The sequence below is a fragment of the Uloborus diversus genome, chromosome 6 (assembly GCF_026930045.1).
Source record: "Uloborus diversus isolate 005 chromosome 6, Udiv.v.3.1, whole genome shotgun sequence".
Lineage (NCBI taxonomy): Eukaryota > Metazoa > Arthropoda > Arachnida > Araneae > Uloboridae > Uloborus > Uloborus diversus.
In genome coordinates this window covers 59,525,583-59,540,778 of record NC_072736.1, presented here as the reverse complement: position 1 = coordinate 59,540,778, position 15,196 = coordinate 59,525,583, and the positions used below count along the sequence as shown (strand labels likewise).

The following is a 15,196-nucleotide window of genomic DNA, read 5'->3' as shown; positions in this document are numbered from 1 at the left end:
GGTATATATCTTATCTGTGAACTTCTTAGTAATTCTTTTAAGTTTTTGTCATTGCAAGGTTTTGAGGCATGATTTTCCTATGCTCAGAATATATCCCTTCCTGAAACTTGGAAATTTCTCTGGTTTGGCCATAAAAAGTGATTAAAACTAACTATATCCCCTTCCAATTTTTTTTTCTGGCTAGGCCACTGGCATTTGTTATGTAGCAATGATTTGTTTAGCACCCCCCCCCCCCTTCCTATCCTCCACCAAGCACTTTTGAGGTGTTCAAAAGCGTCACCCACTACTCCCCGAGTTACTACCTCGATAGAAAGTAATAGTAAGCTGAAAAATAATCGTTTAATCTATAAGTAAAGCTAAACAAGTCATTAGAACGTTGTGACCCATGAAAAATTGATTTCGAGACTCCCTTTAAGCCACTTTTTTTATCAGTTGGTTTTTAAAAAACAGAATGATGATTGTATCTAGTTGTTGCTGAAGAATTCTTTTCTAATAATCAATCATTCCTATTTTACAAAAATCCTAAAGTCAGCCAGAATATTGGTTTATATCGTTTTTTTTTTTTTTTTTGTAAATGTTCTGAATTTTGTACATGAGAAGCCAACTTGCATGTCTCCTTTATTGATATGTAAATGGTCTTTATTTCAGTTTTGAAAGCAATTTACGAAGATAATCCAGCTGTGCCTGCTTTGCTCACAGATTACATTCTTAAAGGTATAGCTATTATAATTTTTTCGCAGTTCTTATTTTTGGATAAAATTATGACTTTTTATCAACTGATATGATTTGACAAAACTTAATGCAGAAGGAAACTTACTGTGATTGATTGAAGTAATTCAGTTTTTCAAAATTTATTTAGAGTGTGAAAGGCATTTGTCTACAGAATTTTCGCTGCTTTCGAAAATCATAAAACTCCTGCAAATGCCACAGTTAAAAAAATAACAATCCCAAAAAAGCTACGAATTTCTAAAAGAGGTCACAAATTTGTTTTGACACTGAAAAATGCATCAACGAAATAAGCATAGTTTTTTTTTTCATTAAACCCTAGAACGGCAAAAAAAATGCTTTGTAAAAAATGACTTTGAATTTTCCATAGTTTGCTTTGTGCCATCTACTATGTGAGAAATGACAGTTAATATCAGAAACTAAGGGCTAATGTTAGAAGATTGCTACTCAATTACAGCAATGCTAAAATTACCCAAGCCTACTTTTTACATGCAAGCCAAGAAATGCTTTCTTTCTGCATCCTTTGCCAAAATAGAACTTTAATCCCTTGAACTAGTTATTAAATTTTATCAAAAGGTAAATAAAGGAAATTTCCCTTAGATTTCATAAAAATCTTAGTTTTAAATTTTAAATATGATTCGGAAATCATTTAAAGATAAGCTCTCAAATGTAATTGGGTTAAACTTTGAATTACAGTTGATTTATCTATCCATTTTATCTGGTTTTATCATCTGCAATATAATTGTTAAAATTGCTTTGAAAAAAATTTAACGTAAAAATAAAGTCATGCTTTGCACAGATGCCAGAATGAATGAACAACTTATTCTGTTTTTTATGGATGAAGCATCTTTGAATGTTTTCATCAGTAATTGATAAAGTTTTGCTATGTGTTTCTTTTTCCATCAATTCACTCTCTTAGCAGGTCCCATTATATGGGACCTGCTAAGAGAGTGAAGTTGGTACAAGTTACTGTAAACTTTCTATAGAAAGCTTACGATCTGGCTTTCAGAGTTCTGATTGAAGATTTGGTCTTATGGAGTTACTAAAACCACTCCTAAAATGCATGTCAGGGCGGACATGCACTTCACTAGAGCATTTTTCGTCTTCAAAAAAAGACATTTATTTTCCGATGGTTAAAACCAGCTATTATGCAATCAGTTGTATCGATACCTTGGATCTTGCTACTTGCTTCACACTTTTTCACTCCATTGTCCCCTGTATCTACCACTATTTGTGGTTTAGCCAGTTGGATGGGACCCTGAAGACAGCTGTGATTTTTTGATCCAGACCAGAAGCTGAGCAATCCCTGGTCCAGCACCCCCAGAGGTATCGTTTCGCTTGGAGGACTTTTTGACCATGAGCATATTTAACGTCCCACAGTCACCATTAATGAAGACGGTGAATCTTCCACTGGCTAGGATCTAACCCGGGACCCTCTGGTCACAAGTCCTTACTGATCAGCCCTCTTGCTTCACACTCACTCATTGTATGACAGAAGTTGCTTGTTTTGTGGTATTACAGACCTGCCAACTCTCCCGTTTTTCACGGGAGACTCCCGTTTTTTACTCCATTCTCCCGGTTGTACGTTTGAGTATCCATTTCTCCTGTTTTTTTTTAAATTCTTTTTTTTTTTTTTAATTAAACATTATTTTCTTTCTGAAAATAGTTACTCACAGCCCTAATAGATGGCGTGGCTAACAGAGCAAACCCGCCTCTGCTCAGTGAGCGGCAAAACATCCGATGGGAGCGTTCGGAGTATCGACTGATACGCTTCCATTTTGGTTTAACTCTACGTTCGCACTTCGACATCTACTTCTATCTCACGCATGGGCCATTGCTATTTTCGCGGTATCGTTCAGTTTTCAGACGCATGCTAACTGCGCCGCGTGTTTTCGTCTTGGTCTACAGCGTGCGTTGTAGTTCATTCATCTTTAGCAATGTCTGAAAAAAAGAATTGTTTACAAAAGTTTAAGAGTGATTATACGAGTGAGTTTCCTTTTATGAAAAGATCAAATAAAGGTCTGCATTACGCGTTTTGTGAAGAGTGCGCTACGGACATTAGTATCAGCCATGGAGGAAGAAATGACATCGTGCAGCAAATTCGAATGAAAAAGCACATCAACAATGTGGAAGCAAGAGCCAAAGCATCCAAAGAGCATGCTGAGATAAACAGTTTTTTCAGCAACAAGGATGAAGTAACTAGAGCAGAGTGTTTATTTACTGCATTCCTCATCGAGCATAACTTGCCTATAAGTTGTGCGGACCACATAGGACCTCTACTGCATAAGATATTTCCGAAAAACAAAATCTCTCAAAAGTATAGTTGCGGCCGCACTAAAAGTAGTGCCATAATTTCGGAATGGGCATCGTCTAGTAAAATGGATGTAGTAACTGCGTTGAAATCCCGTCCTTATTCGTTAGCCACAGATCGTAGTAACGACTCAGGCAGCAAGCTGTATCCAATTGTGGCAACTTATTTTAATATTTGCAGTGGAAAAGTTGAAAATAATTTACTAGCCATACCTGTGCTGCAGGGAGATTCTTCTGGTGTAAATATTGCAAATCTCATCATCAATAAATTAAACGAACTCAATGTGCCAGTTTCAAACTGTATTGGATTTGGATCAGATAATGCCAATGTAATGGTAGGGAAAAAAATAGGTGTTGTGAAATACTTGAAAGAACATCAGAATAATTTGATCAGTGTTGGATGTCCTTGTCATCTGCTTAATTTAGCAGCAGAAAAAGGTGCCTCTAGTCTACCGCTAAATGTTGATTAACTTCTTGTAGATATATATTATTACTTCAAGAGAAGTTCGAAGAGGAAAGAGGAATTGGAAAAATTTCAGGAGCTTCATAATGAGGAAATTAAAAAGATTTTGAAGCATGTTCAAACTAGATGGCTCTCTACAACAAAATGTCTATAAAGAATGATTGATTTGTGGGAACCACTAGTTGCCTTTTTCAAAGCTGAAAAGCAAAACTCAAGCTACAAAGGAGCATCTAAAAGCAATTTAAATTTTTTTACAATTCCGAAAATAAATCTCAGTGGTCCAAATGTGTTACAGGAACATTGCAAAGCTGCAGTGGATGAAAAATCTATGAAAAGAAAATTGGAAAACTGCATAACTGCAGTGGATGAAAGATCAGTGAAAAAAAATTGAAAACTAATGATAATACAGCTTCAGTTCAGCAGAAAAAACGGGATTGTTTTGAACAGCGGCATCAAATTCAGTCAAGGGAAGAAAGACTTAAATTTATTAACGTCTGATTTGAATAAAGCGTACTGTTTATTTTTGTTATATATCTCACCAGTGTTTGATCAGCTGAACACTGTCTTGTAATGTCAAGCTCCTTTGATTGATAGATTATTATCATTATTATATGATTTCTTAAAGCAAATTTTGTTGAAATTTGTTAAAGCAAAAGCGATCAAAGAATGTGCAAATTTGCTTGCTCTAGACTATCATAGTGATTTCCATCAAAGAAACAATTGTGATAATGCATATCACATTTTTTACCCATTTACATTTTTCCCATGTTTTCGGTCATTTTAATCGTTTTTTTCCCCCATTTTGTTGTTTTTTATTTTCTTGTGCATTCCACGTTTTCCCCGCGTTCCCCCGTTAAATTTCGCACACTTTACGATATCAAAATATGACTTGTTCACTTTTCCCATCGTTTAACTTTTTGTCAATTTTTCAAGCGTCGATCCAATTTTTTGCATCTTCTTGTCGGCCATTAAAATGGCGTAGCGTCCCCTTCCCTTCGTTGTTTGGGCGCCAAACGCACTCATTGGTTCCCGCGCATCACCGCGTACCCGGATCTGATCGCTCATTTGCCGATTCATTTTTCCACCCCACTTCACTCGACTTGCTGCTCTCTGTCCGCTCGGTCGCATTTTCTGCGGCTCCGGTTTTTGTTCTACGATGGCGATAATGAAGCATCGGTGCACGGCGTCTGGGGACGGCCGTTGCTCGCCGCAAAATCGTTAATAACCTCAACATGAGGTGAACGTTTCATTTTTTCATATATGTTTAAAAAAATATTAATCAAGACCGTACTTCGTCGCAGCTGAAGATGAGTGCATTGATGATCCATCACCTGTTTGAATGATGGCGTCCGATTGCCAGTGTATGTGATAATGCATATCACATTTTTTACCCATTTACATTTTTCCCATGTTTTCGGTCATTTTAATCGTTTTTTTCCCCCATTTTGTTGTTTTTTATTTTCTTGTGCATTCCACGTTTTCCCCGCGTTCCCCCGTTAAATTTCGCACACTTTACGATATCAAAATATGACTTGTTCACTTTTCCCATCGTTTAACTTTTTGTCAATTTTTCAAGCGTCGATCCAATTTTTTGCATCTTCTTGTCGGCCATTAAAATGGCGTAGCGTCCCCTTCCCTTCGTTGTTTGGGCGCCAAACGCACTCATTGGTTCCCGCGCATCACCGCGTACCCGGATCTGATCGCTCATTTGCCGATTCATTTTTCCACCCCACTTCACTCGACTTGCTGCTCTCTGTCCGCTCGGTCGCATTTTCTGCGGCTCCGGTTTTTGTTCTACGATGGCGATAATGAAGCATCGGTGCACGGCGTCTGGGGACGGCCGTTGCTCGCCGCAAAATCGTTAATAACCTCAACATGAGGTGAACGTTTCATTTTTTCATATATGTTTAAAAAAATATTAATCAAGACCGTACTTCGTCGCAGCTGAAGATGAGTGCATTGATGATCCATCACCTGTTTGAATGATGGCGTCCGATGGCGGCACGCAGAGTGCACCTGAATCGTCCCCTTAATGTAACTACTTCTTCGATGATCTACATACCATGAGGTGACGGCATGGATCCGCAATTACCTTGAAAGTATCCTGATTCCTTTTTAAGCGTGTGACGAGCTCAACGTTGTCACCATGGTGATTACAGCCTGCACCATTTTCGTCTCAACGTACATCGGCCTGCAACGGACATTTTTTGTTTATCAAAAGCCATCCCTCGATAACATCCCACCATATTCATAGCGAACTGTACGTCCTTCGTCCATTTCAATTTAAATATTCCACCACCCTCCGCGAGAACTCTACCTTTTTTTTGATCGTTAACGAACTTAGCAACAATACCCAGCTCCATTCATGAACTCTTAAGTCTGTATTCCTCACATTTGTTTTTTTTATACTAAGTGAAATGTTCTGGTGATCACCATGCCTAGTGCCTGTCTTCATGTCTGCTTGGAAGTAACGTAGAATAAAGAATGTGTGGTAATTAATTTTGTGTTTTCTATCGTCAACAAACACCACCCCCGGGTAAGTCTCTTTTAAATTTTTGTTCTTGGGCATTCAAGGCAGTCGTTGGTCTGAGGTTATGCGCGGCAGCGATGCTTCCACTTCCACGGCCTAAAATCGCTTTCTCTTTGGTTTTCGTATGATTTCACAAAATTAAACGCGCGCATCACGACAACAATGATGATTTGCTCATTGGAGAAAGCACTACTGAAGTGGTTCAGACTTTGAAATCATCTGAAAAAAAAAGAGTTTTTTTCCAATGGAAGGAAATATTTTCTCAGGTGTTGTGATTATGTGATTTTAAAATTTCCTTTAAAAGATGAAGTTTTGCGCCATGCTGAGGTGTGCAGTATTGAAAAACTTGAAACAGCATCCTTCTCGAGTATTAAATTTTTTATTGATCGCTTTCCTATATTTCTCGAGGGAGATGTTAATGCGAAAATTTATCAATTGAAGGAAGAATTTGTTGCTCTTCAAATTGCAGAAATTCCCCAACGTATTACAGAGGAAGAGAGAACTGATGTTAAATGGCATTTAATTAGCCAAATAAAAAATCAGATGGGTAAAGAAGTATATAAAAACATTTGTAATGTTATGCTTGGTATTTTATCTATTCCTCATAGCAATGCAGAATGTGAACGAATATTCAGTTTGGTTAGGAAAAGCCGCACTGAATTCCGCTCATCTATGTCGGATGAAAATTTAGAAAGCTTGTTGCTTCTTAAAAGTAATTTTTCAGGCAAATGTTATGAACATAAATTCGATTCAAATTTTCTGAAAAGAGCAAAATCTGCAACTTCCTTAAGAGTGAAAAAATGAAAAAGGATTGTAACTTGCTAGGTAAATTTAAGTAACTTAGGTTTTTTTGTAATTTAATATGTTTTGTTAATCTAATATGTTTTGTTAATAATGTTTGTTATTACAAGTTAAAATGTGTTGTTATTATCTGTTAATTTGTAATTTTTTTTTGTAATATGCAGAACTTGGAACTGTTCTAAAGTTTTCTTAAAAAAAAAAATTAACTTGAGATTCAACATGTAATATACTACATGGAAATTGCATTAACAGGAAAACAAAAAAAGGTTGATTTTTGTGACTTTTATCTGATATTGAGAAAATTAATAACTTATAATAGAATATGATATTGTATTTTGAATAAGTGTTGCGAATATTTAAAAAATAAAATAAAACTTAAGCAATTGATTATATCTGTATTCATTATATTTTTTTGAACTGTCTGTCAACCGTTTTCAATCTACAGTGCATGAGTTTTTAAAGAACTGCACTGGAATGGTACTAAATTAACACATTGTGTAACATTAATCTACTTTAAACTAGAAATACTTGAAATAACAGTGTTTTTTATTCATTATAGCATCGTTTAAAATCTCCCCTTTTCTCCCTTAAAGCTTTGAGTGGATCTCCCTTTTTTTCTTTTCATAAGGTTGGCAGGTCTGGTATTATATAGTTTTTGAAAATATTGTATAAATAATGCAAAGTAATCCTCTGTGTGTGTATGTGAATATATATATATATATATATATATATATATTTATATACTGATATTTCACATTTTGACATTAAATCAAGAAGATCTGTTCTGTTAATATGTTTGAAGATTGTTTTTTAAATATAAATTTACTATTCAGACTTTGTAAGTGAAAAAATGCAGCTATTTTCTCCCTTTTGTCCATCAAAAGGAAAAGTTTAACTCTTATGTATTTCATGTTAACATTTTTTACTTTTATTTTTTTATGTATTGTAATTTTTTTTTCTTTGCAGTATTGTGTCCTACGTGAAGTGGAACACAAGCTCTTTCCCTCACTTCTAGTCTCTCAGAGTCTTTGTTAGGTCAGCGTCGGAGCTTACAGTCGATTAGGAACTTGCACTCAAAAAAAAAACTGCTTTCCTCCCGACCAGATTCATGGCCGCTTGCTGCCTTTCTTTGCAAGAAGGGTGAGCGAAAAGAAATATTTTGAGGCTCATTAAGGGACATGTAAATGATTAGAGTTAATGTGATTTCTCAACATTTTCAAAATGGTAGAACCTCGGCAATTCAGATAAATTCAGACCAGTGCAAGTACTTACAAAAATCTGTATTGTCCAGTATTCCGTTATCCTTCTGAAATTTAATGTCAAGTTTTCTTAGTGTCTTAAAACTATTTTAAATAATTTATATTGTCGCCTGCTTTTGTCCTACAACAGCAAAATTTGCACTTAATTTAAAATAATTATTTTCATTAGATATTCTGTGAAGGTAAAAATTATGATGCATAACTGCTGAAAAATTTCAGGGAGAAATATATGAGCCATTCCTGAAAATAAATTCTGTCTAGGTCTTGTTTCCAAGTTCAAATTACTTGCCACTAGTAAGAGTTCTGAAAGTATAGTAAATATTTATCTTTACACTACGGTTTAAGGTACTCTTTTTGTGTTTTACTATTTTTTCTAATTAAAAATAAATACTCTTACTGACCTCTAATAAACAATTGGCTCCCAAAACAACCAACATTTTGTTTAGAATTATTAATTTGAAGGAATTTGCAAAAAGGTTAGATTTAGTAGAATCAAAATTTTCCTCCAAAAATTATGTTCTGTTTAGCAACCACTTTGCATAAAATTATATTTTTCAACCCATTCTAGTCCTATTAACAATACTTGGACTATATCAAGCTCAATCACAATAATCATGCATTTTTATTGTATTATTTCAACCATAAAATACTCTATTTTTTACTTCTAATAATTGCTTGCTGCTGCCTTTAGTCTCTTACTATTGGAGATTTATTCCTTGATTGTTGTTTCACAAAATCTAAAGCAAATTTTACCACAGTGTTCAACATTATGTTTGAAATTGTTTTCGTTTTATACTGTTAATAAATTGTATGCATTTATCAAGAGATCTCCATTGTTTAAATACATCTCTTAATAATCGACATTTGTCGATTTCTCTAGAGAAGCTTCACTGTAGGAAATACCATTTTTACTTTGTAAAAATAGTGCTTGAAGAAGATTTTCTCGATTTTGGCCCGTATTTGCGAGGTTCTTCCATTTTTTCAATGTCTGCAGCATAAAACATGACATGAGTGTATGTTCTGGAATATTGTAGATATTTTAATTAAATGTTTTCTTTCAACATGCATTGTAAATTTGTATGATAAGAGTAGCGATATAGATGATGCTTTTAGTTGAATGGTTCGTAATTCAAGTTTCAGGTTCAGAACTTTGATGCACCTTATTATAAAATTAGTAAGGTTGGGAAGTGTTGCAATTAGAAAAGTTTTTAATTCTTGTCGATTTTGGTATTTTTAGTAAGGAATAGGCATTGATTAAAATTGCAATTAGATCAGAAACGTTTTACAAAGTATTAAAAGAAACTATACATAAAGAAGAAAAAGAAAAGTTATTGTGACACAATGTGTAGTGACTCAGCATTCACTATGCTATGTATATTTTTAAAGTAATTTGTATTGAATATTTCAATTTAGACTTGACTGACCTGACTAACAAAAATTGATTTTTGATGCTTTTTCTTAGATGAACCATTTGTGAAATTGTATTGCATTGCCGAACACAACTTCACCATTTCTATGAAAAGTAAATTAACTATTGGTAAATAGGTTTGTTGAATGGCATCAGCATCCACTATTAATGATTTTGTATTAAAAGTTCTGGTTCTGTAATTTACTCACTTGGGTTTTATTTGATGTTAACAGTTAATTCCAATCCATTCTGTTTGATTTTAGACATCCAATTGCTAAAACATATTTCTGCACAGAAAAATGTGGCAATTTTCCTAAAATTATAGTTAATAATCAACAGGCCCGGATCTATAAATTTTGGGCCCCTTTGCAACAAAATCTGTAGGGCCTCTCCCCGGAGACCAGCAGTTTATATTTGCAACATTAATAAGTTTTAGTGCTAGTTTTTTTTTTTTTTTTTTTTTAATTTTTATTCTCAATTTCTTGAGATATTGAGCACCTTAAGGATGTCCCCCCCCCCCACTGTGGGGTGTGTGGATTCGCAGCCTGATAATCAACATTATCAATTTTTTTAGTGTTTCTGTTCTGTTAGTCTTGATATTTTATTTTTAACATATTCCTGTCACCATGAAAAATGTTCTTGGACGTTCTTTCTGTGTTTTTTCAATTTTGTAAGCCATGCTTGAAGTAATAAAAATCATCTTTCATTAAAGAGTCAGCATTTCTTTTCAGTACATTCTCATTTAAATATTTATTTGCCTTACACTGCCAAAGAGCTAAAAAAAACTCTTATTTTTTCAAAAACTGGAAAATGGGTTTAATCAAACCTGCAAGAGTTATTAGAATCATTCACTTTCCTTGCATACTCTCGTAACTTGCAAATGTTTAAAAAAGATTTTACAATCTATTTATATCACAAAAATGAAATTAACATTGTTCAGTAGTGGAGATATACTAATGGAGCTCAAGTTGTTGCATTTCTGCTGTTTTTTAAAACTTTCTGACTTGTAATAAAAGTGCTAAAGATTTTGTCTCCTATGGCAAGATCAGTGGTTATATGATGTGACTTTGAGCAAGATATTTGATGTTCTTGTTTCCAAATAAGATGTGATGCTAAATATTTCATTTCAAGCTTTTGGAAAATATTGATTTTTACAAATATGGATAAAGAGGAAAAACCTCAAACGTTTTTAAATATTTTTTTTCCCCAATTCATTATGAAATTTCATTGTTAGAATTGCTGGTTCGTAAAATCATAAAGAATTGCCACCAGTATGTTTTTAGAACTCTTGTTTTTATCAGCATAAAATAATTATCAGTCCTTGGAATATTATACTTTTTCCTAACTATTGAGTTCCAAAAAATTACTGAGATCTACTTTCCAACACATCCTAGTTTCAATTATGTGCCAATTTTATTTGTTAAATGTTTGCAGTAACTACATATTTCAAGGAGTAGAAAAAGCAATGGAAAAACTGCATCCTCTTTGTTTAAAGTTTTTTGTTGTTTTTTCCTCCACTCTTCCAAAAATTCTATCGATCTACTTATGTCATGCTTGTATGTTCATTATGTGAAAGTTTATGTATAGTAAGTACTGTTATAGTTTTATGTATCATACGTGTGGTTATTTCATTTTAAAAAGTTTTGCGCATTCAGGTTTTCTTTTATGATCAGTAGGATCAGTTTACTCCCTCCCTTTTTTATGTAATTATTTTCAGGCGACATAAAATGTACCTGTGTTTCAAGGCTCAGCATTTTTGCTTGTCATTAAAGTGATAGTTTATAATGATATAAAGTAATCATGCATATGTAAATTCTTTAATTTTATTTGTATAGCATTATTTTGAATACACTACAACTTGTAAATTCTTAGAGGTATCAAAGTGTTCCTTTTATGTACATATATTGATGAATCATATTTATTTGTATACATGTATTTTCATTGACTTTTTACGTAAAGCATTGCATTTCAACATTCATGTATAATATTTTCTTCTGTTTTTCTTTCCAATGTGTATGTGTGTTTTAAAAAGCTGGAAATACAAACTTACATGGTCCTTTATTGAAATTTATGATTTTGTGTTATCTGTATAAATGTATTTTAATGCTGTTATGTGTTTTGTATTTTAATGAAAGACAGATTATACTATCTTAAATGGCTCATATTAATTTAACTAATATTTGAACTGTATGGTTATGCATTAGGATGCAGAGCCTAAAACAAGTTGCGTGGAATTTTTCAAACCCACAAGCCTCCCCCCTTATTTATAAGTTATATTGATAAAGTGTTTAATTTTAATGTGATTGCCGAATATTTTTAAAACTGCTATTGCTATAAATCTGCGTTTCTCAGACTATTTATGCTGTAAACCTACATCTTAAAATTCCATTAAATGGCAATTTTCATCCATTTCTTAACTTGTACTAAAGAAAACTTGTCACTTATACTCAGAAGAACTTATTCTGCTTAAAGTTTTTCAGCTAAACAAAATATTGCATGGGATTAAATTTTTTTTTTTTTTTTTTTTTTTTTTTGAAGCTCCAGCTCTGCTCCTAGATAAGCTCTGACTCCTGCTCCAGAAATGCTCCAGCTGTGACAATATATATTTATGCGTTCTTTTGAGTTTCAAATTTTAACTTGCAGCTTTTTTCTTTAATATGAAATGGAGTGTTCAAAGAATACATAAAAGATTTAAAACGTTTTGTTTTTCAGTCTTTTTTTCATTTGATAAAGCATTCTACTAAATGTATTTTGTTTTTGAATCATATGAACATGCTTCAACTTTTTTTTAGCAAAAATCGATGGCTGGACTGTTTTTACTATTTTGCAAAAATATATATTCAATCAAGCAGCTGGTCTCATACGCCAAACTTTTGATCCACTTCTGTCTTTTGACATTTTAGCTTAAGACTGCTTTAATATTTTCATTAAAGAAAAAACTCCCCCTCCCCAGATAAAGTTACTATTAATAAGAAAAAGTGGCTTCTAAAATAAAAGTATCTTCTGGGTAGTAATTACAAATTTTATTTTTTAGATCTATTAAAAAGGCTGAAAAGTTAATTTTAGAGCAGGGGAGAAATTTTGAGCTCTAGCTCAGCTCTGGGTCCTTGGATATTTCATACTAAATTTTATTAATCTGTTGCTGATACATAGTGTAATGCTATTAAAATCAGTCAGGGTTTCAGTGAGAGCCTGTGACCCTCTTGGTGTGCAGCCATATTCCTCCCAATCCTAGTATGTTAATATATATTTATTTGTAAGGGGTGTTATGCTAAAAGCCTCATCCGCATACACAAGTGATATTACTAGCTTGTTAGGAGACCTCAACCATTTCAAGAGACAGTTCAGGTTTCGCTAATGATAGCAGTTTAAGTTCTTGTATTAATGCACTGTTGATAACATATATGAGGTTAAGCTGTGTAATCTTTGAATTGATGCGAGTTACAAGAATAATAAGTATTAGGGAGGCTTCAAGTTTTTTCTTAGGAAATATTACATTTGGTCTCGTGTTTCTCTCAGGTGTGCTTTTGTGCAATATATGGAGTATGAAGCTCTAAACTGGAAGTTTCATTGTTTAGGTTTTTGTCACATGCCCTGGTTTTGATTTAAATGTAGAAACAGTTTAAGCACGGTTCTCTCAATAATATAAATGATTTTCACCTTGTAAGAAAATATGTGAATCTAAGGTAAACACCAATAGTGGCCAATGCTTAAGTAGTTGCCACTTCAGGTTTATATTCGAAAAAATAGGATTCCAGGTCTCCCAATGGATTCAAAAGTGCATCAAATGCGTAGCAGGTATTACCTCCTGCATGTTTGAATCCATTGGGAAACCTGGAATCCAGGGTTGGGTTTTGGACTGTCCAAAACTGGTTTGGGACATGATAGGTGGTTTTTACCGTCCAAAAGTGTCCGAAACTGTCCAAAACTATGCTAAAGCTAAAGGGGTGTAATCTAATCAATTTGTTTTAATGCAGTATTCATAATACATAAATATGGATATTAATGAGGTTTAATTAATGAGTATTCAATAATATTTTTCTCCAAATGTTCATTTAAAAAATATTTTACTTAAAAGAAATGCCAGTAACTACAGTACATAAAAACTTCCTTATGTAACAGTTGGTAGAGTTATGAAAAGAAATACACAACACTACCAAGACAACTAATTTCAGTTCCATTTATAACTCAAAGGAATGCTATTAAAATGTGCAATAAATATTGAGGTGAAAAAAAAATTATTTTTTTAATGGTTTTTGGAAATAATTTTTACATAATGTTTTAATAAAAATTTCTTTTTTAATAATAGATTAAAGAACAAAAATTGATGATTAAACACTTAATTATAAAACTCTTGTGCTGTTCTTTTTTTAGTTCATATTTTTAATATAATACATTCTGTAACTACAAAAATTTGTAATTTATTGCATTTAAGTCAATTTTAGAACTATATTTTGAACCCTTTCTTTTGCACACATGCATGGATGTCAAAAAATTTAGTTAATGAAAAAAAAAAAAAACTCCTGCATACAAATTGAAATTTTTAATGAAGAATTTAATTTCTACGTAACTAGATTAAAATCAGCTGCATAAATAAGTTATATCTTTATACTTGAATATCCACATTGAATAAATGTATTAAATAGTCCAAAAAATAGTTTTGACACATTTTGTTCCGTTTTTGATATTTTCTCACAAAATATAGTTTCTCAAAAAATACTTTTGGACACTTTGGGACACAAAGGTTTTGAACAGGATGGTAAAAACCTTGCCAATCCTGCTTTCATTTGCACACATGCATAAACATAGGGAAATTTGGTTACTATTATCAAAAAAATAATTAATAAAATAGACTCATGCATACAAATTGAAATTGTAATCAAGAATTCAACTTCTACGTAACTAGATTAAAATCAACTGCACAAATAAGTTGAATGTTCTTAATGAATAAAAGTTCAATCTAAAGCATTACTTAATACATTTTATTCTGTTTTTAATGTTTTTCACAAAATATGATTATTCTAAAAACATAGTTTTGGACACTTGGGCAGTTTTGGACACGAGGGTTTTGGACAGGACGGTAAAAACCAGGGGTTTTTACCGTAGTGTCCAAAACCTTGCCAACCCTGCTGGAATCCTATTTTTTCAGGTATAAACCTTGAAGTGGCTACTACTGGTGTGTTTACCTTACTTGTTTCTTATAAATTGTAAACTGTTTTAAGTACAATAACGGATACAAGTTCAATGAGAAGTAACATACAAAATTACAAAATCTATTTTAATCTCTGAAGAGAATTTTTATAAGACCATGAATCCCAATGTTAATTGGATGCCTCAATCGCCAAATCGGTTTAACTCCACTTTTTGAAAAAAATCCTTATTTCTGCTTTAGTTGTGCTTTATCAATGCTTAGCATGTGAATTTATGTTAAAATTTTTGTTCAGTACCATGTGGTAGCAGAGAATGTAACGCGAGAGCTTATTTACTCCCATGGATAATCCACCATCTTCTTTATAACTGTTCTCTACTTTTTGTTTTATGGAGTTAATCGATTTGGCAAGTCAGGCATCCAATTATCAAAAAGATTGAATTTAAAAAAAATGTTTAATATTGTGGATGAGATTAATTTATCCCTGTAGCATTTTCTAATTTTCATTTTGGCTTTTTGCAACAGGTTCATGCTCATTCTGTGTCAAATA

The 15,196-nt window shown here is 33.0% G+C and overlaps 1 protein-coding gene across 1 annotated transcript in view; it reads left to right on the top strand.

The window, feature by feature from the left end:
• The window catches only part of LOC129224518 (fasciculation and elongation protein zeta-2-like), a 31,686-nt gene extending 23,832 nt beyond the window's left edge, over window positions 1-7,854 (top strand). The window contains exons 7-8 of the mRNA XM_054858982.1: window positions 649-714; window positions 7,797-7,854. Of these exons, the coding sequence (XP_054714957.1) occupies window positions 649-714; window positions 7,797-7,813 (83 nt within the window). The 3' untranslated portion in view covers window positions 7,814-7,854. The remainder of the gene's footprint in view (window positions 1-648; window positions 715-7,796) is intronic.
• Window positions 7,855-15,196: the final 7,342 nt, after the last annotated feature.